The 25,445-nt window shown below is 43.9% G+C and overlaps 1 protein-coding gene across 2 annotated transcripts in view; it reads left to right on the top strand.

Annotated features, from left to right (window-relative positions):
- Positions 1-25,445, top strand: part of DOCK8 (dedicator of cytokinesis 8) — a 255,396-nt gene that overhangs the window by 48,549 nt on the left and 181,402 nt on the right. For both annotated transcript variants that reach the window (XM_062208372.1, XM_062208373.1), the window contains exons 2-4: positions 10,928-11,030; positions 20,157-20,332; positions 23,140-23,211. In XM_062208372.1, coding sequence (XP_062064356.1) covers positions 10,928-11,030; positions 20,157-20,332; positions 23,140-23,211 — 351 coding nt within the window. The remainder of the gene's footprint in view (positions 1-10,927; positions 11,031-20,156; positions 20,333-23,139; positions 23,212-25,445) is intronic.

Here is a 25,445-nt window from a genome sequence, read left to right as displayed (position 1 = left end):
ATTACAGCCTTTATTGCTCAGAATATATGTGCATGTGTGTGGATGTAGGTTTGGGTACACACACAGATACATGTGTGTGTATGCATGAATAAATGTATACATGGGAAGGTGTTTGGGGTTTGAAGCCCCTGGTTTTAATTCCTGCCCCTCTGCTTCCAATCAATTTCCCGCTTTTGTGCACCCTTAAAGGGGGCAAGTGACTGCCCCTACCACCCATGTGGGAAACCCAGATTGAGTTCAGGCCTCCTGGCTTCCGCTCGGTCCAGCCTGGATGTTGTGGGCGTTTGGGGAGTGAACTAGTGATGGAAGATCTCTTCCCTCCGGTTTCCTCTCTCTCTCTCCCTTTCAAATTAAATGAAAAAATCATAAATAATATTTTACATATATATGTATATATATAGTTTGCTGCAGAACTCATTTTGTGGCCTTTTAAATTTAAAAGTATACTTTACTAAAGTTATCTAAGAATGCTTCTGAGAGAAAGCATTAACTCACTGTTGAATGGTTAACTCAAGGAGCAACTCAGTCTTTGTTTGCAGACCTTATCCAGGCCATGCACTTCAGATTTTCTATGTACGATACATTTCAAAGCCTTGATTTTTTTTTTTTTAGGAAGAAAAAGCATTTTTTTTAATTTAGTGAATATGAATTTCCAAAGTACAGCTTATAGATTACAAAGGCTTCCCCCCCACACAACTTCCCCCCCCTGCAACCCTCCCCTTTCCCACTCGCTCTCCCCTTCCATTCCCATCAAGATTCATTTTCAATTCTCTTTATATATAGAAAATCAGTTTAGTATATATATAGATTTCAACAGTTTGCCCTCCCATAGCAACACAAAGTGAAAAAAATACTATTGGAGTACTAGTTATAGCATTAAATAACAGTGTACATCACATTAATGACCGAGATTCTGCAAAATAATTTAAAAAAAAAGATTGATTATTTTTCTATGTAATTTCCAATTTTAAAAAAACCAAGGTTTTTTTTTTCATTTTCAATTATCTTTATATACAGAAGATCGCTTCAGTATATACTAAGTAAAGATTTCATCAGTTTGCACCCACACATAACCACAAAGTGTAAGAATATTGTTTCAGTACTAGCTATATCATTACTTCACCTTCAACAACCTATTAAGGACAGATCCCACATGGGACGTAAGTACACAGTGACTCCTGATGTTGTTTTAACAATTTAACACTCTTGTTTATGGCGTCAGTAATCTCCCTAGGCTCTAGCCATGAGTTGCCGAGGCTATGGAAGCCTTTAGGGTTCGCCGTCTTCGATCCCATTCTGACAAGGCCATAGTCAAAGTGGAAGTTCTCTCCTCCCTTCAGTCAAAGCCTTGATTTTTTAAGAAGTGCATTTCTCTAACTTGGAAATTCAGGAGGTTTGGGGGGTAACATTCTTTCACTACTTACTTGTACAAATTGTTTGTTGTCTTAAAACGAGAGCTATTTTGCGAGGTTTAAGTATACCATATGCTTAGGGGTGCATCCACATATGTGCCACCCACAAGTGTTATAATTATTAATTATTTGCTCTGTACCTAACCCTTTGCCTTTTTTTTTTTTACTGTTTTGAGTGTTTTATAGCCAGTTGTTAGTTACTTAGAGTAAATTACATTTTTTACCCTACCATTTTATTTTGTTTTTTACGATTTTTTTTTTCTATTTAAAAGGCAGAGTTACAGAGAGAGAGGGAGAGACAGAAACATATTTCATCTGCTGGCTCGTGGCTGCAACAGCCAGCGCTGGGCCAGGCCAAAGTCAAGAGCTACATCTGTGTCTCCCTTATGAGTGGCAGGGACCCAAACACTTGGGTTGTCGTCCGCTTTTCCCAGGCCACTAGCTGGGGGCTGGATAGGAAGTGCAGTCAGGACACAAACCAGTGCCCATATGGGATGCTGGCATTGCAGGTGGAGACTTTTTACCTGTTATGCCATAACACCAGCCCATTACTATTGTTTAATGCATGCCAGATTCAGGAAAAGCCTCAAGGATTCCCCAAACCTGTCAAAATCCTTATGCACAAGGTTTTTCCATGCAAGAGGTTCATTTTCATTTCACTACGTACCAGCGTGTGGTGAAGCCTGAAAGCCAGAGAGAAGACCTCCTGGGTCAGTCAGGTTTCATAGCACAGCTGCTGGTGTGGATCATGGTGCTGATTGTTCTGCTGGGAGATTCTTGTGCATCTTTGCAGTTGGAGCTAGAGAGGTGCCAGGAGATCAGAGCGCCCAGCCCCTTCTGTTTATAAGCAATGAAACACCCAGCCTGTGAACTAATGTTTAACTCAGACACCTGGCAAGTGGCAAAACTCCAGTCTGTGTTGCTGAGTTTTCACTTTTTTAAAAAAATGGTTTATTTGAAAGGCAGAGTTACACAGAGAGGAGAAGATCCTTTATCCATTGGTTTACTCCACAAATGAACTCAATGGCCAGGTCTAGGCTAAGCTGAAGCCATCCAGGCCATCCAGGTCTCCCACGTGGGTGGCAGGGGCCTAAGTACTTGGACCATCTTCTGCTACCTTCTGAGGTGCATTAGCAGGGAACTGGATCCTAAGTGGAGCAGCCAGGACTCGAACCATCACTCACCTGGAGTGCTGACATCACAGATTGCAGCTTAACCTGCTGTGCCCCAATACCAGCCCTTGAATTTTCACTCTTAGCCCTTCTAGTCACATCCATAGCAAACAAATAGGGCAGGATGGTGGTTAAAATGGTTGAGGTAGGGGCCAGTGCTGCAGCATAGAGGGTAAAGCTGCCGTCTGCAGTGCCAGCATCCCATATGGGCACTGGTTCAAGTCTCAGCTGCTCCACTTCTGATCCAGCTCTCTGCTGTAGCCTGGGAAAGCAGCAGAAGATGGCCCAAGTCCTTGGGCCCCTGCACCTGCGTGGGAGACCCAGAGGAGCCTCCTGGCTCCTGGCTTCAGATCAGTGCAGCTCCTACCATTGTGGCCATCTGAGGAGTGAACCAGCAGATGGAAGATCTCTCTCTCTCTCTCTCTCTCTCTCTCTCTCTCTGTAACTGCCTTTCAAATAAATTTAAAAAAATAAAATAAAATGGTTGAAGTAGAAATGAAGAAATCTGTCATGAGATAGTAAAAAAAATTAATTAATACATTGTCTTGTTTTCCATCAGGCTTTCTTCTCCTACTGTTTTTTTTTTCCCAAAAAATATGAGTCAAGAGTTTTATCATTGCAGAACCTTCCTAACTATTACCAGGCTGAATTAGTGACTCCTCTTTGTGCATAAGGAACTGTGCACATTCCTGTATCCTGATGTTTAGCATGTTGTACTTCTAAGTATTATCCAGTTATCTCTCTGCACTCCTGCCACTCATCTGCTGTGCCGAACTTCTCAGGAGCAGCAACAGCATCTTCTGCCTCCATCCCTAGTGCAATGCGGAGAGCCTGGTATTTTTTTGTGCCATTAGTGTTTGATGAATGAATAATGAACCAAACACTCTCTCACAGTCTGGCAGTTTCAGTAAATTTTATGTTTTTTTTTTTTTTTTTGATAGGCAGAGTGGACAGTGAGAGAGAGACAGAGAGAAAGGTCTTCCTTTTGCCGCTGGTTCACCCTCCAATGGCCGCCGCGGTAGCGCGCTGCGGCCGGCGCACCGCGCTGTTCCGATGGCAGGAGCCAGGTGCTTCTCCTGGTCTCCCATGGGGTGCAGGGCCCAAGGACTTGGGCCATCCTCCACTGCACTCCCTGGCCACAGCAGAGAGCTGGCCTGGAAGAGAGGCAACCGGGACAGGATCGGTGCCCCGACCGGGACTAGAACCCGGTGTGCCGGCGCTGCAAGGCGGAGGATTAGCCTGTTGAGCCACGGCGCCGGCCAGTAAATGTTATGTTTTATTGCACATGAAAATCACCTGGAGTTACTGGCCTCTGATGTAGTTTTCCAGGCCACCTCACAAAAGATGGTAATTCAGGCCTGGGGTAGGGTGTTAGGATCTGCATTTTTGTTAAGTGGCTGAGATCGCACGTGGCTAGTTCTGTGTTACTGTTAGTTCCACTGATTCTTGGTCCAGCTGAGTATCACAATTATCTCTTGATCTCACTAAAAACATTAGAGCTGCTCTGTCCATCCCTACCAGCAATGCTTCCCCACCATTCTGACTCCTCAGGATGGGCTCTGGCCTTTTCCATAAGCCCTAGGGCTGTCTTCCTGGAAGACTTGTGAAACTGAAGAAGATAATCTTTATAAAACAGCCGGAGTTCTTTAGAAGAGGGTATCTCTGCTCATTCAGGGAATATCATCACAATGTAAGTTGAGCCTCTGAGGCTCATCAAATTCACTCTGAGAATCAAGCACAGAGAAAAAGCCCACGTGGAGTTCCTGCGAGGCCACCTGGAGGAGCCTGTGTGAGCTCTCTTCCTGGCTCTGTGTAGGCAGATGTCTCTTTCCTGAGGACCAGGGGAGAGAAGAAGAGGGTTGATTTGAGCACTGAGTACGAAATGTTCTTTTGCGACTGAAGTTCCATATCAGTAGATTTTTAAACAATATTTACTTATTTGAAAGAGAGAGGGAGAGACAGAGATAGAGAAAGAGAGAGAGAGAGAAAGAGAAAGAGAAAGAGAGAGATAGAGAAATCTTCCATCCTTTGGTTTACTACCCAGATGGCCACAATGGCCAGCACTGGGCGAAGTGGAAACCAGGAACCAGGAGCTTCTTCTGAGTCTCCCATATGGCTGGCAGGGGCTCAAGTACTTGGACCATCATCTGCTGCTTTGCCTAGGCCATTAGCAGGGAACTGTACTGGAAGTGGAACAGCCAGGACTCAAAGTGGAGCCCATATGGAATGCTGGTGTTGCAGGTGACAACCTTATCTGCTATGCCACAATGCTGGCTCCAAATATAAGTAGATTTAATAGCCGATGTTTACATAACTTTTAAAAAATTCTAAGTAGCACATCCTATCTGCATGATGTATGTATCCATTTATTAAAATTAGAAACTTAAGTGATTTCACAGAAGGAAGTTGAATGAAGTGATTATTAAACTCCCTTGAAAAGATTTATGATCCTTGTGCTATGTTTCCATATACATGTGGTCCGTGACTTACAAATGGTTTGATGTAGGAATTTTGGATTTAGCAATGGTGCAAAAGTGAAATGCATCCAGTATCAACTGCATCTCAGATTTTGCATTTGGATCTTTCCCTGGACCATGGATTGGCAGTGTGCCCTCTCGAGTTGCGGTGCAGGGTGGCAGCACTGAGCGCTATGCCTAGTCAGTCCCACCATCAGGAGGGTGATGCTCAGTGCCCTGCAGTGCACTGTGTTGCTAAGCCAGCTGTTAGGGTCGGTGGACGAAGGCATTTCTGACTTCAGTATTTCCAGTGTACAATGGGTTTGTCAGGATGTTGCCCCATTGTAAGTTGAGGAGCATTTGTGATTGTTTTGTGTTCGTATTCAGTTCCTCATACTGTTTTCACTTGTCCCTTGTTTTGTATGCACATTTCTGTAGGTCAACATTGTGTTATTTTAAATGGTAAAATGATATCCTGTGTGTTTTATGCCCTTATTTGTTCAGTGTTCTCCCTATTGTTGGATGCTTATGTTGTTTTCAGTGATTTGCTATCATGCTGTTATATACAGAGTTCATATGCTCTTTTCTGTTCAAATTATATCTTTATTGGTATGAATTCCAGGGGGTCTGCTCTCCATAGTGGGAAGGTTTTATCATTCTTCATGCGTATTACATTATTACTTTCCAGAGACCCTGAGCAAATACATAACCCCCCAAGGCGTGCTGGTGTCCTCGCAGCATGACCAACAGGAAATTGTGTCATTCCAGTTTATTTCTGCCAGCTGATTATGTGCAGGGGCCTCCCTAGAGGTAGTTTATGTTGAAGTTCTCTAAGTGATACGAAGTGATTCTTTCCCACATAGGATGACTCACTGTTTTCATTTAGGGAGTCAATTTATTTCATATTTGACAAGATTTTTTTAATTAAATTTTTTTGAAAGGCAGAGAGAGAGAGATCTTCCATCCACTGGTTCACTTCCCAGATGACTGCAACAGCTGGAGCTGGGCTGGTCCAAAGCCAGGAGCCAGGAACTCTATCTGGGTCTCCCATGTGGGTGCAGGGGCCCAGGCATTTCAGCCATCTTCCACTGCTTTCCCAGGTGCATTAGCAGGGAACTGGATCAGAAGTAGATCAGCCAGGCCTCAAACCAGTAGTCATATGGGATGCTGGCATTGCAGGCAGCTGCCCCACATGCCACACCACAATGCCAGCACCAACAGTTTTGATATGACAGTTTTCATTGCCTTTTTTTTTTGACAGGCAGAGTGGACAGTGAGAGAGAGAGATACAGAGAGAAAGGTCTTCCTTTGCCATTGGTTCACCCTCCAATGGCTGCCACGGCTGGCACGCTGCGGCTGGCGCACCGCGCTGATCCGAAGGCAGGAGCCAGGTGCTTCTCCTGGTCTCCCATGGGGTGCAGGGCCCAAACACTTGGGCCATCCTCCATTGCCCTCCCGGGCTACAGCAGAAAGCTGGCCTGGAAGAGGGGCAACCAGGACAGAATCCGGTGCCCTGACCGGGACTAGAACCTGGTGTGCCGGCGCTGCAAGGCGGAGGATTAGCCTATTGAGCCGCGTCGCCGGCCCTTCATTGCCTTTTGTGTGGCTGATTGTGTAGCTGCTGGGTCAGGCGTGAAGTCTCAGGGAAGGTCAGTTGTGTAACTGAATAGGAAACTCCTATGTAGAAGACTAGCGAGTGGAGACATTCTTGATGAAAAGCATCCTGGCGCTTTGACCGATTTTGCTGCAAATGAAAGCGGGAACCTGTCCCTTTTGCCTCTTTGAACCGCTGCCAAGGCCACTTCCTTTTGTGATCCTTCTCTGGTTTCCCCATTTCAGACAGGCTGCTCTGGTTTAGGATAGGAAGGCCTTTAGGGTGGCGGTTGGGGAAGGACCTGGGGACAGGAGTCTCAGGGAAGTCGCTCTTGTCTGTGAACAGGTCAGCGTGAAGGTCAGAAGTCAGAAACGGTCCTTTGCCTGGTTGCCTTGGCCCTGTGTGCCTTGTGAGCATCTGCTTAAGTAAACAGATTCTACTAAGTGCTGCTAGCTTTGGCTTGAGTTCCTGTGTTGCCAAATGCAAGATACGTTGTTGTTTATGCAAGTGGGCCTTTTGTTTCACACAGTGGTTCAATCTGCTGATTTTTTAGAAACTGTCAAACTTGTAATTAAAATCATTTATAAAATAGTTGGAGATGAAATTGGAAGGTTTTCCTCCATTCCTGGTTGTCAGCATAATGTCTGTCTATCTTGAGGCAGGCCATTAGTGCAGTGGTTATGTACTGCTTGGGATGCCCACATCCCATATCTGATTGCGAGATCTGAGTCCTGGCTACTCCACTTCTGATCCAGATCTCTGCCAATGGGCACCCTAGGAGGCAGCAGTTGATGGCTGAGGAACTTAAGTCCCTGCCACACACACGGGAGATCCAGATTTAGGTCTGGGTCCCTAGCTTTGGCCTGGCTCAGCCCTGACTGACCAGCGAATGGACAATATCTCTGTCTCTCTCCCTCTCTTTCTTTCTACGTATGTGTGTATGTGTGTGTGTATGTGTGTGTGTGTGTATATATATATATATATATTTCTGCCTTTCAAATAAAATGATTTTTTAAAAAAACCCATTTGTCTTATTTAGATATAATTCACAAATGATACATTTCATCCACTTAATATGTACTTTTGGTGATGTTTAATACATTCAGGGTTGTGTATCCATCAGCATAATCAAGCTTAGAACATTTTCATCACCCTAAGAAGAGACCTGTGCCCATCAGTAGTCACTTCCTGTTTCTCTACTGTAATCCCCTGACCCTAGGCAACCAGTACTCTGCTCTCAGTTTCCGTAGATTCCCCCGTTCTGGGCATTTCATGTAAGGAGCTGTATAAGGTGTGGTCTTTTGGTTTATGTTGTTTCCCTCAGGTTGCTTTCCAGGCTCGTCCGTGTTGTGTATGCTGGTGCTTCATTCCTTCCTGTTGCTGAGTAGTAATCCGTTGTTTGATATGCTTTTTCTTTACTTGTTCCTCAGTTGATGGCATTTGGGTTCTTTCCACTTTTTGGCTATTATGAATAGTGCTGCCATGAATACTCAAGTTTAATTTTTTGTGCTGGAGTTTTCACTGCTCTTGGGTCTCTAAGAGTGGAGCTACTGGGACATGAGATCTCTGTGCTTAGCTCTTTGCAGATGTAGTTGTTTTCCAAAATGAGTACACTGTCTTACATTTCTGCCAACAACATGTGAGTGCTCCAGGGTCTCCATAGCCCTGCCAACACTTGCTATGGCCCATCTCTTTCCTTACAGCCATCCTGGAGCTGTGAACTGGTGTGTCCTTATTGTTTGAGTCACATTTCCTTGAGGACTAATAGAATACTTCTTTTTTTAAAAAAAAATTATTTATTTATTTGAAAGTCAGAGTTACACAGAGAAAGGAGAAGCAGAGAGAGAGAGAGGTCTTCCATCCGCTGGTTCACTCCCCAACTAGCCGCAACAGTTGGAGCTGAGCCAATCCAAAGCCAGGAGCCAGTATCTTCCTCCAGTCTCCCACGCAGGTGCAGGGGCCCAAGGACTTGGGCCATCTTCTACTGTTTCCCAGGCCTCAGCAGAGTGCTGGATCGGAAGTGGAGCAGCCAGGACTTGAATCAGTGCCCATATGGGATGCCAGCGCCACAGGCGGAGGATTAACCCACTGCGCCACGGCACCAGCCCCAATAGAATACTTCTTATCCTAGTATTTTCTTATGTTTAAAAGAAAGAAAGAAAATGCTGTAGGAAATTAGGGGATACATTTCCTGCCAGTGGTGACGACTTCCCCCGGGATTTCACACTTCACTGCGTCCTCCTGGGTGGGTTGCCACAGCATGTATGTCCCCGCCATTTTCTTCCATGGTTGCAATGCAGTCATTGCTCAGAACCCTGCATAGGAGAGACAGCTGTCTTATCTTGGGTCATTTGCCCACTCTTTTTATTTATATTTCTGCTTTTTCAGTACACAGCTTGAGTCTGGGCATCCTGAAAGCAAAGGGAGGTGCTCTTGAGGAGAGAGAGTGGGCACCAGAGTTGGGAGTAGAATCCAGGTTTCCTGCCTCTCCAGGCATAGCAAATGGCCCAGGATGGGAGTCGATACAACCATGTTAGAAAGCTCATCATGCGGAGTATTTCATAATTATGCCATAGCACACATTATCAAGGAGAAAATGTAAGAATCTGTATATATAGTTATATTTAATGCTATAATTTTATTTATAATATTATATTTAATATTATGCTTAGATGTAGATGTTGTGGTGCAGCAGATTAAGCTGCCACTTGGGGTGCCTGCCTCCTATATCTGAGTGCATGGGATTGGATCTTGCCTCTTTTGTTTTTATTTATTTATTTATTTGAAAGGCAGAGTTATAGAGAGAGGACACACACCCACACACACCCCCACAAATGCACACACACAGAAACACACACACACAGAGCTGATGTCTTCCATCTGCTGGTTCACTCCCCAAATGGCCTCAACAGCTGGGGCTGGGCCAGGCTGAAGCCAGGAGCCTGGAATTCTATCCTGGTCCCCTACAAAGTAGCAGAGGTCCAAGCACTTAGGACATTTTCTGCTGCTTTCCCAGGCACTTTAGCAAGGAGCTAGATCAGAAGCAGAGCAGCCAGAACTTGAACAGGCACTCTCACATGTGATGCTGGTGAAACATTGCAAGCTTCAGCTTAACCTGCTGTGTCACAGTGCTGGACCCTCCACCTCCGCTTCTGATTCAGCTTGCTGCTGATGCACACCCTGGCAGGCAATAGATGATGGTCCAGATACTTGGGTTCCTGTTATACATGTAGGAAATGATAGAGTTCCTGGCTCTTGGCTTTGGCCTGGCCCAGTTTTGACTGCTGCAGGCATCTGGGGAGTGAACCAGAAGATGGAAGATTCTTTCTGTCTGTCTCTCTGTTACTCTCTCTTCTCTCTGTCACTCTGCTTTTCAAATAAGTAAATAGATCTTAAAAATAAGTAAAATTATGTTTAAAATTTATGTAAGAACTTGTTGTTAAACAAGCAGCATGTTTCAGATATATGACTCCGTTTGATCTTTGGTAATCTCTGTTAGTCTGATTATATGCACTAGTGGTGTTGGTGTTATATGCTGTGGCCTTATTGTGGTTAAATATATTTTTGTAAATGGGCCTCAGAGTCCAACCATGAACATAATGATGTAATAGGAAAATGTGTTGTGAGTTCCAAACCAGTGGCTAACAGATGAGTGTCCAGTAGTCAGCCTGTTACTGAGCCAGGGTCATTAGCCAGTAGGCTTATGACAACAGGTGTGGGTGGACAGTGGAAAACAACTTGCTCGCATAAGTGTGGTTCTTGGCTACCAGCATGTTGGCCGAGAACTCAGCAGTGTCAACATGGTGATAGAAGGAATCATTTCACTAGTTCAGTTGTAAAAAATACAGTCCTTGGGAATTCTGGGTAGCATCTGTGATGCCCACAGGAAAGTATAGTGTTCATATATCAGTTCTGTGGCATTCTCTGTTAGAGCTGCCAGATGGGCTCAGCTGTTTGAAATGGGAGAGGATGGGTCAAAATGGCAGCTCAGGGCTTAAAGGACTCTTGTCACAGACCAGATGTCCTCACAGAGGGCCAGTGCCCTGGACTGGCCTGGGATCTCTTTCTTGGCCTCAGACTTCATTCTCCTGCCATCCTCTGTCCAGTGTTGAGCAGGAGTCAAATTGCATGGCCACTAAAGGCTACTGGGAGCATTTTAGTCAGTTCTACCATTGTCTGGCCAAGAAATTGGTTTAATACTTGATATCAGAGACTGCATCTATAATTGCAATGATTTTTTACAAATTTTTTTTAAAAAAAATTCATGTCAATTATTTTCTATTTTAATCCCAGGTATTCTTCAGCAGAAATAAGGAAACAGTTTACCCTTCCACCAAACCTTGGCCAGTACCATCGACAGAGCATAAGCACCTCTGGCTTCCCTTCTCTTCAACTAGTAAGTATGTGTTACAGCGTTTTTTAGCAACTGGTCAGGTACACAGATGCCTGGCCTGTGTGCTTGCTTCCTGATTTGCCTTAGGTCTTCTCCCTCCTACCTGAGGCTCTCCAACACCAGTCTGTAACTCCTTGCCTGCTTTTTTACAATTTTTCTGTCTCTGCTTTCTTTGACCAGGGATTCAAGTGCAGACAGGACCTCTCGGGGCTGAAGTTCTGACATTTCTGGACTTAGCTGATTTCTAGGCTGCTCACTTCCCCCTAAATTGTAGTTCGTATTTGGGGTGAGGGGGGGACTAGCTTGGAAACTTTCCGCTATTAGTAGCATTCATTGTTGGAAAAATTTCTATTCCAAAATCTGAAAAGCTAGGGCCAGTGTTGTGGTGTAGTGGGTTAAATTGCCACCTGCAATGGCCATTATCCCATATGAGTGTTGGTTTGAATCCTGGTCACTCCACTTCCAGTCCAGCTTCCTGCTAATGCTACTGGGAAAGCAGCAGAAGAGGCTGAAGTACTTAGGCCCCTGCCACCCACATGAAAGACCCAAATGGAGTTACAAGTTCCTGGCTTCAGCCTGGCCCAGCACCAGCCATTGCAGCCATTTGAGGAGTAAATCAACAAATGGAAGATCGAAGTGCTCATTCTCTCTCCCTCTCTCTCTCTCTGAATATGCCTTTCAAATAAATAAAATAAATCTTTAAAAAAACAATCTGAAAATCCAAGTTAAAAATCTTTGTCCTGTGAAGTCATTTTCTTGCAAGTATAAATTAAATATGGTAAAATTTACCCATTTTAGGTATACAATTTGATGCATTTGGTTAATCTGTAGTCTTCTGTTCTCTGCTCAATCAAGACATTAAAACTCCCTTTATCTTAAGAAGTCCCCTCACTCCCTTCCGCAGTGGCTCTCCTGTGCCAGCCCCAGCCCCTCATCCCCACCCCGACAGCCCCAGTCCCTTTGTTCCACTTGTCGGTATGGTTTTGTCCTGCAGCCACACTGTTAGGTGCCAGCACAAGCCTTCATTTTTAAGACATCTTCCTCCTTTTTAGGTTGAAGATTGTCTGCATTTGTTTTTATATTGGCGCTAATTATTGAGTATGCATGTATGTGTTATATTATTTGAGGTGAGATCAATCTGACTTGGATGAGATGGTTCATAAAACCAGCAGTGAGTCCTGACTTCTGCTGTGAGAGAGCTCCAGCCCTCCCTGTGCTCACTTCCTCACGCCCAGCACAGCGGCACTTTCTGGCTCGTTCTAGCGGTTATCTTGAGGAGGTTAGACTATTTTTTGTTTCCACGTATTACTTCAAAACCACTTCTGCTCTTAGAAATTTTGTAACCTTCCCCTCTGTTTCCGGTAACCGCCATTTTGCCTCCTGTAACAATTTACCCGCCGTGTAACTGTATCTTTTAAAGGTATGTTTTACTGGAGTGATTTGTGGTTATTTCTGAAGGATAATTTCTGTGTTATATCATTACTGAAACAGCAGTACAAACAATAAGTAGCACCTTTTACTGCAAGAAGTAACTTGCAATGACATTTCTTCAGAAAAGTCTATTTATGACTTCCGTGGCTGGCTAGCCTGCCATTGTTACTTGTACGTTTCCTATCTGTTTCAGAATTGCAGATGACAATAAAAGCACAGGGAGTGCATAATGTCCATGTGTTCAGCTGTGTCAGATGAGATTTAAATCTGCATCAACTAGGTGTGCTTCTTGGTTTCATTGGGTACTTATAAGTATTTCATTGAAAGCAAAACCTTTTAAAACATTTATCACTGAAGCTATGTTCCGAAATATGAAAATGCAGTTTAAAAGTGACTGGCTACATGTTTAAATTTTAGATAAGGTGGGATGTTTGCTTTTTTTGTGAATCAAGAGTGCAGTGGCTGTCTTGGAAGTAGTGTGGACTGGATTTTGAAGAGACTTTAGGGAAGTTTAGCTAACGATCTTTCACCTCTTCCTTATCACCACAGGAGCGTTGTGGTTTTGTTGTTGTTGTTTTACTGAAATGCTTTTTTTAAATGTAAAGTTACAAAGTTAAAAAATGCTTAATGTTTGCAGGTATTCTTATAGTTTGTTGTCTCTTCAGTAAGTTTTGACAAAAGTGAATTTTGATGAGTTTCTTCCTTAACTGGATGGTGGGTTAACACGTGGCTTAGCTATGTGTTTTCTAAGAGAAGATATCAACGAAGTAGCGAAAATGTAACACAAGAATCAGTCATGTGTTCTTACCTGTCATCCTTTACCCCTGGCGAGGTATTTGTACATGAGTATCCTTTAGAATACATTACTGCTGGTGGCTCCAAGTTAGGTTTCTGAATCTCTCTCCTAAATATCTACTCAGCTACAGCATAGTCTCTTGCTCCTGTTCCTTCTGTCAGAAAAGCAGAAGTGTGAGCAAGCAGGGGGCCTGGAATCTATTCTTTTTTTATATTTTATTTCAATAGATGGTCTGCATAGAATATCCCATCTCCTAATCCTTACGCGCCTGGTGTATTGTACTATCAAAATGCAGCAGCTGTCCTTGTCCTTGAGTCATCTCCTTGCGTCAGGTCTCCCCGAAAGGAATCATAAATTGAAAAAAAAAAAAAAGTCCAAGCACATTTTGGCCTTTGTTTCTGTTACTTTTATTTGTGTAGTCACCATTTTGAACAAGTGTACTTGCTGACACAAATCGGTCATATTTTTAAAATACATAATCAAAGTCAACTTATTTTTCAAAAGATTTATTTATTTATTTGAAAGGCAGAGTTACACAGAGAAGGAGAGGCAGAGAGAGAGAGAGGTCTTCCATCTGCTGGTTCACTCCCTAGATGGCCACAACAGCCAGAGCTGGGCCTATTTGAAGCCAGGAGCCAGGAGCTTCTTCCAGGTCTTTCATGCAGGTACAGGGGCCCAAGGACTTGGGCCATCCTCCACTGCTTTCCCAGGCCACAGCAGAGAGCAGGATTGGAAGTGGAGCAGCCGGGTCTTGAACCAGCACCCATTTGCGATGCTGGTGCTTCAGGCCAGGGCGTTAACCCACTGCACCACAGAGCCAGCCCCAGAGTCAACTTATTTTTAAAGCCAGTTGATCACATGTTTATTGTTGCTGTTTTTGTAAGAGTGACAAATGAACTTGGGATTCAGATGGACCTGTAGTTTGAGACTAACAAGTTAGCTAATTTCTCTGAAATGTTTTGGTTTCCCCTTTTGCAAAATTGGGATAATAATGCTACCTCATTTGGGTCAACATAGGATTGTGCCATAGATCCTGTGTAAAGAAATGCTACCATTGCTGTCATACATGGTTGGCCCTATGGATAACCTGTGGGAGATGTAAGGAGAAGATGAATAGGGACTGGTTGGGGAATGAAAAGCTGTGTAATCTATTTGGGAGAACAGATGACAGACTGGCTTCACATGGTGGGAGGTATTCAGAAGAGAAAAGGAAGAAAACCAAAATAATCATAAACATTCTAGAAAAAAATAGTTAGCAAAAAAGATGATAAAAGGATGCCTGCTGTAATCAGAGGTAAGGGCCGGACGGAGGAGCTGGGAAGACTTGGAGAGGGATCCTAGTTCTGACTGTATCTTGGCATCACCTGGGACCTGTAAAACACACCTGCAACCTGGCACAGCTTGGAGCAGTTGCATTAGAATCCCTGAGCATGGGGACCAAGCATCAGTGTTTTTAAGTTCCCTGGGTACTTTATCATCTGGCCCAGGTTGAAAATCACTTAAAGAACCAATATAGGTAGAAATATTCTAAATAGGAGAAAGAATATAAAGAAAAGTAAAGTTTTCTCTTGTTTTGTGTGCTCTGGATTGCAGAATTTGTGGTAGGCAAAGACCACTTGCTAACCCTGTGCATTTCTGCTTATCTACCTGTAGTGGCTTCTCTCATAAATCTGATAAATCAAATGACAGGAAGGGTGTGTGCTTGCTCTTATTTTTGTTGTTGTTTTAGTGGTTTTTTTTTTTTTTAATTTTAACTCTACTTGTAAATGTTAGATGTGATGATTGTGTGTACACATTTTTAAAGTAGGCAAACAGTTGGGCATTTGACACTGCACTTAGCACACCACTGGGAATGCCCACATCCCATATCAAAGTACCTGGGTTCAGTTCCTGGCTCCATTACCAATTCCAACTTCTGGCTAACACACTGCCTGGGAGGCAGGAAGCAGCAAGTAATAGCTAAAGTACATGGATCCCTGCCACCCACATTGGAGAACCAGACTGAGGTCTGGCTTCCTGATTTTGGCTTGGCCTACACCTGGCTCTTGCAAGCATTTGAGGAATGAACTAGCAGTTGGAAAATCCATGTCTCTCTCTGTCACTCTGCCTTTCAAATACATAAAATAAACTAGTTTTAAGTTTTGCCTTTTTGACTATGATGGGATTCTTCATTTAGAGTGTTTTCTTTTTTGTTTGCCTGTTTTTTGAAAAAGAGTTACAGAGAAAGGTAGAGACAGAAAGAGATCTTCCATCTACTGGTTCACTCCCCAGATGGCTACAATGGCAGCCAATCTTAAGCAGGAGCCAGGAACTTCCAAGTCGCCCACATGGGTGCAGAAGCTCAAGGACTTGGGCCATCCTTTGCTGCATTTCCCAGGAACATTAGCAGGGAGCTGGATCAGAAGATGAGCAGCCAGGACTCAAACCAGAGCCTTGAACTGGCACACAAATCGGATGCCGGCACTGCAGGCTGGGGCTTTAACCCACTGTGCCACAGTACCGGCCCCTAGAATTGGTTCTCTAAGTACAATGATAAACCCTGCCCTGGGTCTGACACTCCCTCCAAAGTCCTCAGTGAGCAGGGCCAGAGAGAGTGGCTCTAGGTGGTGTGTAACCCTGGGTGCAGACTCACCCATTGGCCTTGCCATTCCCCATCGGCATAGCCCTGCAAACACTCTTGCGAGAGACCTTCGTCTGCCAGCCACCTTTAGAGGTAAACAGCTCTCTAATCCATGTTTCTGCTAAAATCGAACAGTAAAATACGAAAACTATCTTATGATCATTGAAAGCAGAAAGGAGAGTGAAACACACAAGAGAAGAAAGGTTGGGATTTATGCTCTAAGATAGTAAGGACTTGAAACAATGTGTACATGGTTAATAACGTTAAGCTACATTTTTATGGAGGGAAAATATTATCTTTAAAAATAAGAATAGAAAATTCTGAGGTGAAATGGAATGAATCAGCTGGACCGTAACGGCTCTGGCTGCAGGAAAGGAGGCAGAAAACCACATCCTGGATGAGCACCAAGCACCATGGTTACACGACATGTTTGTATATGGAACATTTATATAAAAAAAGTCTTATACCTTGGAGGGCATTCGTTCTGATTATGTATATAGGCTTCCCTTTTCTTTTATAGCTAAGAATGACTCACATGATGAATCACTTGATCAATAAGTTATTCCTCTGATACTATTATTCTCTTGCACTTGGTCTTTCAAGGAGCTGGGCTGTCCTGAGGTTGCCTCAGTTGCACCCAAGGGGACCTGATGGAAAATGAAGCTCTCAATATAGTTGTCATGCAAATTCATAATGGAAGAGAAAATGAGAGTGGCAGGATTCTGCACACAGAGCAGGTGTCTCCTTGCTGCCATTGTCAAGCAGGGGAATCAAAGCAGTCTTGGAAAATACAGATCAGTGCCCCAGAGGGCAGGTCAGCATCTTCTGCTCTGTGGCATGACTGCCAGGTTGTGATCGGTAGAAGCAGGGAAGCATTGCCTTGTCTAGGCCATGAGGTGTTTCACATCACTGAAGCCAGAATTCTGAACGCTTGTGCCTTCAGCTCTTTTTTCTTTCATGCAGTAGAGAGTCCAGAGGATTGTAGTGTCTGTTGGTTGGGGCTCTCTGGCTGCCTGGGGCTTCTCCTGGAGCTGAACACAATAGTGACCATAGCAGAGTGCTCTCCCGACTCAACAAGGCTGCTGCATGAGGGAGTCAGTCACCCACTTCTCCCTGCTCCTTGCACAGTCTCTTCTGTGGATAACAGGTGCTGCTGTCAGCTAGGTTGTTCATCATTCATGACTTTGAGTTTCAGAGACATGACAAGTATTATACTTTGGTTGGAACTGAATTTTTTTCTGTTTGATAATTGCACTGGACTGTCAAATGCTCAAGTCACATTGCTTCAACTTGTGCTTCCATACAATTTTTAAAAAATATTTATTTATTTATTTGAAAGAGTTACACAGAGAGAGAAGGAGAGGCAGAGAGAAAGGTCTTCCATCTGTTGATTCACTCTCCAATTGGCCACAATGGCTGGAGCTGTGCCAATCTGAAGCCAGGAGCTAGGATCTTCTTCTGGGTCTTCCCACACAAGTGTAGGGGCCCAAGGACTTGGGCTATCTTCTACTGATTTCCCAGGACATAACAGAGAGCTGGATCAAAAGTGAAGCAGCCAGGACTCAAACCAGCACCCATATGGAATGCTGGCACTGCAGGTGGCAGATTTACCCACTATGCCATAGCGCTGGCCCCTTCAGTATAATTTTTAAATATGTATTACCAGTGCTTCTGTTTGAAGAATTAATTGATATTCTTCATATTAGATCTACATCTATTGTTACTTTATTTATTTACTATTGCTATTTTGAGAAGTCAATCTTATAAGAAGCTCAGAGCAGATTTTGTGGGTAGCAATAAATGTATTTTTTTACTTACTTCCCATTGCACTTACTATTATCTTATATTTTAATTATTTCAGAAAATACATATTCCCTAAAAGACCTTTAAGGGAAAGCAATCAAAGTTACACTGGTTAAGAACTTGAGCCTGCCTAGGTTTGGATTCCAGATGGGTTCTTTCTCAGCTGTGCAGTCATCAGCAAATTATACAATCTCTAGTCCTCAGTTTCCTTACCTGTAAGATGGGAATAATAAGAATGTATACCTTAGAGGGTTTTAGAGAGCATCAAGTGAGATAATGTCATAATTTCTTGGCACATAGTAAGTGCTCAGTAATTAGTAGTTCACTGGATATAAACTCTGCAGGAAGGAGGTTTGGGGGGCAGGCATTTGGCCTAGTGGGTAAGGTGCCTGTGTTCCACATCTGATGCCTGGGCTGGAGTCCCAGTTCCATTTTTTATTGCAGCTTCCTGCTGTTGCAGATCCTGGGAGGCAGTACACGATGGCTCAAGTGATTGGGTGCCTGCCACCCACAGGGAAGATTTTGATTGAGTTCTGGTCCCCGGCTTTGGCTGAGGCTCAGCTCTAGCCATTGCAGACACTTGGGGGAGGGAGCAGTAGATGGGAGCTCTCTGAATATCTGTCTGTCTCTGTTTTTCAGCCTCTCAAATAAACAAAAAAGAAAAATAAGTTTGAGGATGCAAAACTCCAGAGTTTTCTTCATTTCCTATAGAAGCCATTTTGATCTCTGTTAACTCTCAGTGCCATGCAGTGGGCGCAGGGGAGTGGGAGAAATGGCCTCATCCCCGGTAGGTCTTGTGTCAGTATCTGTGGCAGACTGGCTTGTTCTGTGCACAGATGAGAGCTGCCATCCTTTCCTGGGGCAGAGTTCTGCACTCCCACCTGGCTCCCACATAGGTTGCTATCTGGGTCCTTCAGCCCCTGCTGCTTCGTGTTAACTTTGTTTTGGGAGATCCTCTGAGGACTAGGGTGCTCTTCTCAGCCAACTGCCTGATCCGAGATCAGAACAGAGCGGGAGCTCCTCTGGCCCTTTCACTGCACCTGGTGTGACCTAGAGGCGCGCTTTGCACTCAGCTACTGAGGAGTGCCCTGTTGCCTTCTCTCCTGCCCACTCCTTCCTTCAGAGCATAGGACGTTATGTAAGTCAGCCACCCTGCGGCATCCCAGACACAAAGTAGAATGGCTTGTGCCCAGCTCTCAGCTTCATCTTCACTCCCTACCATGAGTCATTCGCGTCCCTATTGTCATCTGGGCCAGCAAGGGTGGAGAGGGGACAGAGCAAGCCACCCTTTCCTTCCAGTGTTACTTGCTTTTGGCTCTCCAACAGCAACTTTGTTGCTCCACTCCAACTTGCTGCCTTCACTGGTGTGTGGTTTCAAGGAGAGGAAAAACCGGTTTTGTCAGCACTTTGGGATCTGTCCTTGTCTCACAAGTCAAGACTTTGGGCTGTTTGTCTGTTGGTCCATGGGAGGGGTCAGAGGGGGAACAGAACAGTACCCCTTGGGGTGATGACTCCAGGTAGTCTGCCATAACCGACCACTGCCCACTGCATACCCTTGCAACTGTGCATGGTAGTACTCCTACACAGATAGGCTTTATCTAGGTGACTCTTTTACTTCCTTAAGGCACTATTTCACCACCGAGAACACCGAATATTAATTTAATTGAGGACTGACAAAGGGTTGCCAACTTTTAATTTTATTGACCAAAGAAAACTATTTCTAAAGTTACCATCTATTTCTCTCGTTTCTTTGGTTCCCTCTCTCTGCCACTGTGGAAGGCTAACATTGAAGAGCAAAGGACAGTTTTCTTAACTGAGTAAACTTTGCCGAAGCAGAACCCAGCAGATTGCCCCAAGTTAGTTCCTGTAGCTTCAGTCCAATGAAAAGTTCTTGCAGGCCAGCGGCGTTTGGAAATCGCCGCCTTGGAGTGCTTCAGTCACCTCGTCTGGCTCCCTGTCCACTATGATTATGCTCCAAGTGCTTTCAAAAACCTACGTATAGCATAACTCAGGCCAAAGGCGACCCCGTGCCTCCATCCTCAGCCAGAGCCGTGATGAGTTTGCCTGAATTTCTGGAAATGTGCCTCCATTTCCTCCTTTGCTGTATTTGGGTAAATAAAACATGGCCTCAGAGAGCTTTTGCAGGAGAAATTACAAAAATTCAGCAAAACCATGTGATCTCATTTTGGATCTCCTCAGGATTCCTCATCAAGATGCAATTAAGCAGAGAAAAATTCTGCCTTGGGGTGTGATTTTAATTACTCACCATGTTATGACTTGACTTTCCGTGCTGCGTTTCTCCTCCTCGCCCTATCACTGCTTCCGAGTCTGGCAGCTCCTCCAAAGAGTCACTTCGTTTTAGGCTGAGAGCAAAGTGCTAGGTTGAAAGGAAAGGATAGGGCGTACATCTTCTGCCGCCTTAGTGCTTTCTCCAGGAGAGCCCGTGGGAAACTCCTCTTTGTCTTGCTTCCCCCTCCAGCCTCCGTTTTATGACCCCGTGGAGCCAGTGGACTTTGAAGGACTTCTCATGACACACCTCAACAGCCTGGATGCAGACCTGGCCCAGGAGCTGGGAGACCTCACTGATGACGACTTGGACGTGGTGTTCACGCCAAAGGAATGCAGGACGTTGCAGCCGTCTTTGCCGGAGGAAGGGTAAATCGTGGGCTTGGAACATAGATGGGATAGTGACTCTCGTGACTGTTATCAGTGCGGGGGAGGTGGCCTGAGTCTGCACCTCTTTTAAAAATAAACAAAATTACTGAAGCCATAAGAGGAGCAGATAACCACGTGGTACCATCATGTAGATGTACATAGTTTTTAAACTGATTTGGCCAAAGGCTTTGAAAACATATTTGGAAACTAAGCTGGGCCAAAAAGTACAGTAGGATGAGATGCGGTGCTCCAGAAGGGGTTCAGTGCACCTGAGCAGTCCAGCTCGGTGAGCTGGAGCATACCATGTGACCCCAGGAAGCCTCAGCTCCGTGTGAGCAAGCATCATGTTCAGTGCACACTGATTTGCAGTCTGCTATGTGCTGAGTAAAAAGGTAAACCGGGCAAAGTCTCTTCCCTTAAAGTTTTTTCAAGGGGAAAAACCTCTTGGAGTAAACATGTTTAGAGCTGCAGTCTCTACACTCGGTTTATTTATGTGTTTAGAAGAATGAGCATGAGTTCACTCAAACTATGGACTTTTGTCTAAATGAAACTACTGTTGCTGCCATGGTGCAAAAATCAATGTTGTCTGTAGAAGCTTAGCCTGAACTTTTATTTGCATTCACTTTAAAAGCCGAACTGAAATTTGCATTCTCTTGGACATTTTCAACCTTCTCATCTTCCCCAAAAAGTCCCAGTAAGGTGGTCATGAAACTCAACTCCTTGCATTGTTTCTGTGAAATATTCCAGTTCTGTTTGGGACTGTGTTTCATCACAGAGTCAGGAGGTTGGATAGCAGTGAGGAGCACTGCTAACGGCCCTTTGCTCCCTTGTTCAGACAGTTCTCGTTGACACTGGAGGCTGATGAAACGCACAGTTCTTTCCTCCCTGGGACACATTTTTCCCCTGTTGTCCATTTATTCAGGTGTGACATTAGCATAAATCCCATCTGTTATTCTCACCTTTGGAAAACAATCACAAAATTTGTGTTTAGTTCTCAAATATGGTCAGAATCTTGGAAAACCCCCATTTAAAACACTTACAGTAAGTTTAGCGAGAGGAGGATGGGGGGATTTAATAGAGGAGATAATTTTGTTTTTCACATCAGTTTTTGAAATAAGATGTGTCAGAATTTATCCCTGACACATTATCTACATGGTGTCTTTCAAACAGCCTCTACTGTTTTAATTCATGCCAAAAAGTCTTCTATATAACTAAAGCAGAGGACGTTACTGCTGTCACCATGAAGGCCAACAACAGTTGAATCCTGTTGAATGCCTTTGTGCTTAGCCTAGCAGTTTCTATGTTGAGCTATAACAGCACAGAGGTTATGAGCCTGGGATCAAGCCCTTACCTTTGCACTTGCTGGCTGACTTGCAGCAACACTCTGATCATCTCAGTCTTCTTCAAAAAGAGAGTAACAGCAGTGCTTGCCCGGCAGGGCTGATTGACAAAGTGAATGAATACCTACAGCATTAAAGTGATTGCATCAGACCCTAGTGCACAGTTCACAGCGCCCAAGTGTGCGCTGTCACTTAGAGGACTTACCGTGAACCAGACACTCTTCTACACGCTTTGCGCTCTCCTTTATGTATCCTCACAACTCTCTGAAGGAGGTACTCTTCTTAATAATATCACCGTGTTCAGCTGGAGCCACTGAGGCACAAAAGGGTTGAGTGATTGTCTCAAAGGTCAGAGGGGCCTGTGCCATGGCGCACTAGGTTAATCCTCCGCCTGTGGCGCCGGCATCCCATGTGGGCGCCAGATTCTGTCCCGGTTGCTCCTCTTGCAGTCCCGCTCTCTGCTGTGGCCCGGAAAGGCAGTGGAGGATGGCCCAGGTGCTTGGGCCCTGCACCCCATGGGAGACCAGGAGAAGCACCTGGCTCCTGGTTTCGGATCGGCATAGCTCTGGCTGCTGTGGCTATTTGGGGAGTGAACCAATGGAAGGAAGACCTTTCTCTCTGTCTCTCTTTCACTGTCTATAACTCTACCTGTCAAATAAATAAATAAAAATCTTTAAGAATAAAAAAAAAGTCACAGAGATAAGAAGGGGTGAGGCAAGGGTCTGGGGACCAGGGCCCAGAGACTCCACGTTTGACTTTTACAATGTTTCACCAGCTACTATCAGCCAATCTGTAAGTGAGTACTGTTCTTGTACCCTTTCTACAAGTGAAAAAAATAAGACTTGCATCACTTGGACCTATTTGTCACTACTAAGAACATGCTTGCAACAACAGCAAAAGCCTTACTGTTCAAGACTTCCACATACATGGAGAGTATCCTCACAGCACACTCCTGAGCAGGGAACCACCTGAATTAATGATCCCCAACCAAAGCCATTGGCTGCAAGATCATCAAATAATAAGACAGCTGTTCTTCTTGGCTTTCAGAACGGAGAACACGCATGTCCTAACATGGTTACACCTGAGCTGAAAATATGTCCAAATTGCCTCTGCTAGGAATCGGTATTTATACTTTGTTTTCTTGCTTTGCTTTTGATGACAGCTGGTTCTCCCCATCTTTTGTCAGAATGCCTCCAGGCACCCAGAGATAGGTATGGTTTAACATGATTCTCTATAATAAAGAAAACCCACAAAGCATAAAATGCTAGCATGTTTGTCTCATCAAAGTAAAAATGTTATTGCCTCAGGCACACTTCAGAAGCTTGAAATGACGGCCAAGAACTCCTTTAGCATTCTCTTAGGTATGGATTTGAAATCATCTTGTGCTCCTTGCTGATGATAGGGATTGTTCTGTTGTTTTCACCTGGCACTAATTTTTTTTTTTTTTTTCATTTTTCACCTCGTTAGGGTTGACCTGGACCCTCATGTCAGGGACTGTGTCCAGACTTACATTCGGGAGTGGCTCATCGTGAACCGGAAGTAAGTTACTTTTCTTTCTTCCTCTTTATAAATATTATTTGTTACTTTTCTTTCTTCCTCTTTATAAATATTAATTGTATATTGTTAATTTGTTACTAATAGGTTTTTGGAACAGTTTTATGTTTACAGAAAATGTGAGCAGAAAGTACACAGAGTTTCCTCCCCATCACCAGTTTCCTCCTGTTACTAACATCCTACCCGCAATCATTGATGAGCCAATATTGATACATTCTTTTTTTATTAAACTTTTATTTAATGAATATAAATTTCCAAAGTACAGCTTATGGGTTACAATGGCTTCCCCCTCCCAAAACTTCCCTCCCACCCGCAACCCTCCCCTTTCCCGCTCCCTCTCCCCTTCCAATCACATCATGATTCATTTTCAATTCTCTTTATATACAAAAGATCAGTTTAGTATATATTAGGTAACGATTTCAACAGTTTGCCCCCATATAGCAACACAAAGTGAAAAAAAAAATACTGTTGGAATACTAGTTATAGCATTAAATAAGAGTGTACAGCACATTAAAGGCAGAGATCCTACATAATATTTTTTAAAAATTAATTTTCTATGCCGTTTCCAATTTAACACCAGGTTTTTTTTTTTTTTCATTTCCAATTATCTTTATATACAGAAGATCAATTCAGTATATAATTAGTAAAGATCTCATCAGTTTGTACCCACGCAGAAACACAAAGTGTAAAAATACTGTTTCAGTACTAGTTATAGCATCACTGCACATTAGACAACACATTAAGGACAGATCCCACATGGGATGTAAGTACACAGTGACTCCTGTTGCTGACTTAACAATTTGACACTCCTGTTCATGGCGTCAGTAATCTCCCTAGGCTCTAGTCATGAGTTGCCAAGGCTATGGAAGCCTTTAGGGTTCGCTGACTTTGATCTTATTCCGATAGGGTCACAGTCAAAGTGGAAGTTCTCTCCTCCCTTCAGAGAAAGGTACCTCCTTCTTTGATGGCCCCGTTCTTTCCACTGGGATCTCACTCACAGAGATCTTTCATTTAGGTCTTCTTCTTTTTTTCTTTTCCATGGTATCTTGGCTTTCCATGCCTACAATACTCTCATGGGCTCTTCAGCCAGGTCTGAATGCCTTAAGGGCTGATTCTGAGGCCAGAGTGTTGTTTAGGACATCTGCCATTCTATGAGTCTGCTGTGTATCACACTTCCCATGCTGGATCTTTCTCTCCCTTTTTGATTCTATCAGTTAGTATTAGCAGACACTTGTCTTGTTTGTGTGATCCCTTTGTTTCTTAGACCTATCCAGGCCATCGAATGTGAACTGAAATTGATCACTTGGACTAGTGAGATGGCATTGGTACATGCCACCTTGATGGGATTGTATTGGAATCCCCTGGCACATTTCTAACTCCATCATTTGGGGCAAGACTGATTGTGCATGTCCCAAATTGTGCATCTCCTCCCTCTCTTTTTCCACTCTGAAATTTAACAGGGATCACTTTTCAGTTAAAATTTAAACACCTAAGAATAATTGTGTGTTAATTACAGAGTTCAACTGCTAGTACTAGAACAACAACAACAACAAATACTAAAAAGGATAAAGTATTACATTGTACATCTAGAGTCAGGACAAAAGCTGATCAGGTCATTGTTTCTTATAGTGTCCATTTCACTTCAACAGGTTTCCCCTTTGGTGTTCAGTTGTCACCGATCAGGGAAAACAAATGATATTTGTCTCTTTGGGACTGGCTTAATTCACTCAGCATGATGCTTTCCAGATCCTTCCATCTTGTTGCAAATGACTGGGTTTCATTGTTCCTTACTGCTGTATAGTATTCTATGGAGTACATGTCCCATAATTTCTTTATCCAGTCTACTGTTGATGGGCATTTGGGTTGGTTCCAGGTCTTAGCTATTGTGAATTGAGCTGCAATAAACATTAATGTGCAGATGGCTTTTTTATTAGCCAAATTAATTTCCTTTGAGTAAATTCCAAGGAGTGGGATGGCTGGGTTGTATGGTAGGGTTATGTTCAGGTTTCTGAGGAATCTCCAGACTGACTTCCATAGTGGCTTAACCAGTTTGCATTCCCACCAACAGTGGGTTAGTGTCCCTTTTTCCCCACATCCTCTCCAGCATCTATTGTTAGATTTCTGGATGTGAGCCATTCTCACAGGGGTGAGATGGAACCTCATTGTGGTTTTGATTTTCATTTCTCTGATTGCTAGTGATCTTGAACATTTTTTCATGT

The sequence above is a fragment of the Lepus europaeus genome, chromosome 12 (assembly GCF_033115175.1).
Source record: "Lepus europaeus isolate LE1 chromosome 12, mLepTim1.pri, whole genome shotgun sequence".
Lineage (NCBI taxonomy): Eukaryota > Metazoa > Chordata > Mammalia > Lagomorpha > Leporidae > Lepus > Lepus europaeus.
The sequence above is the reverse complement of the archived record's forward strand: the minus strand, read 5'-3'. Positions and strand labels throughout refer to the sequence as shown.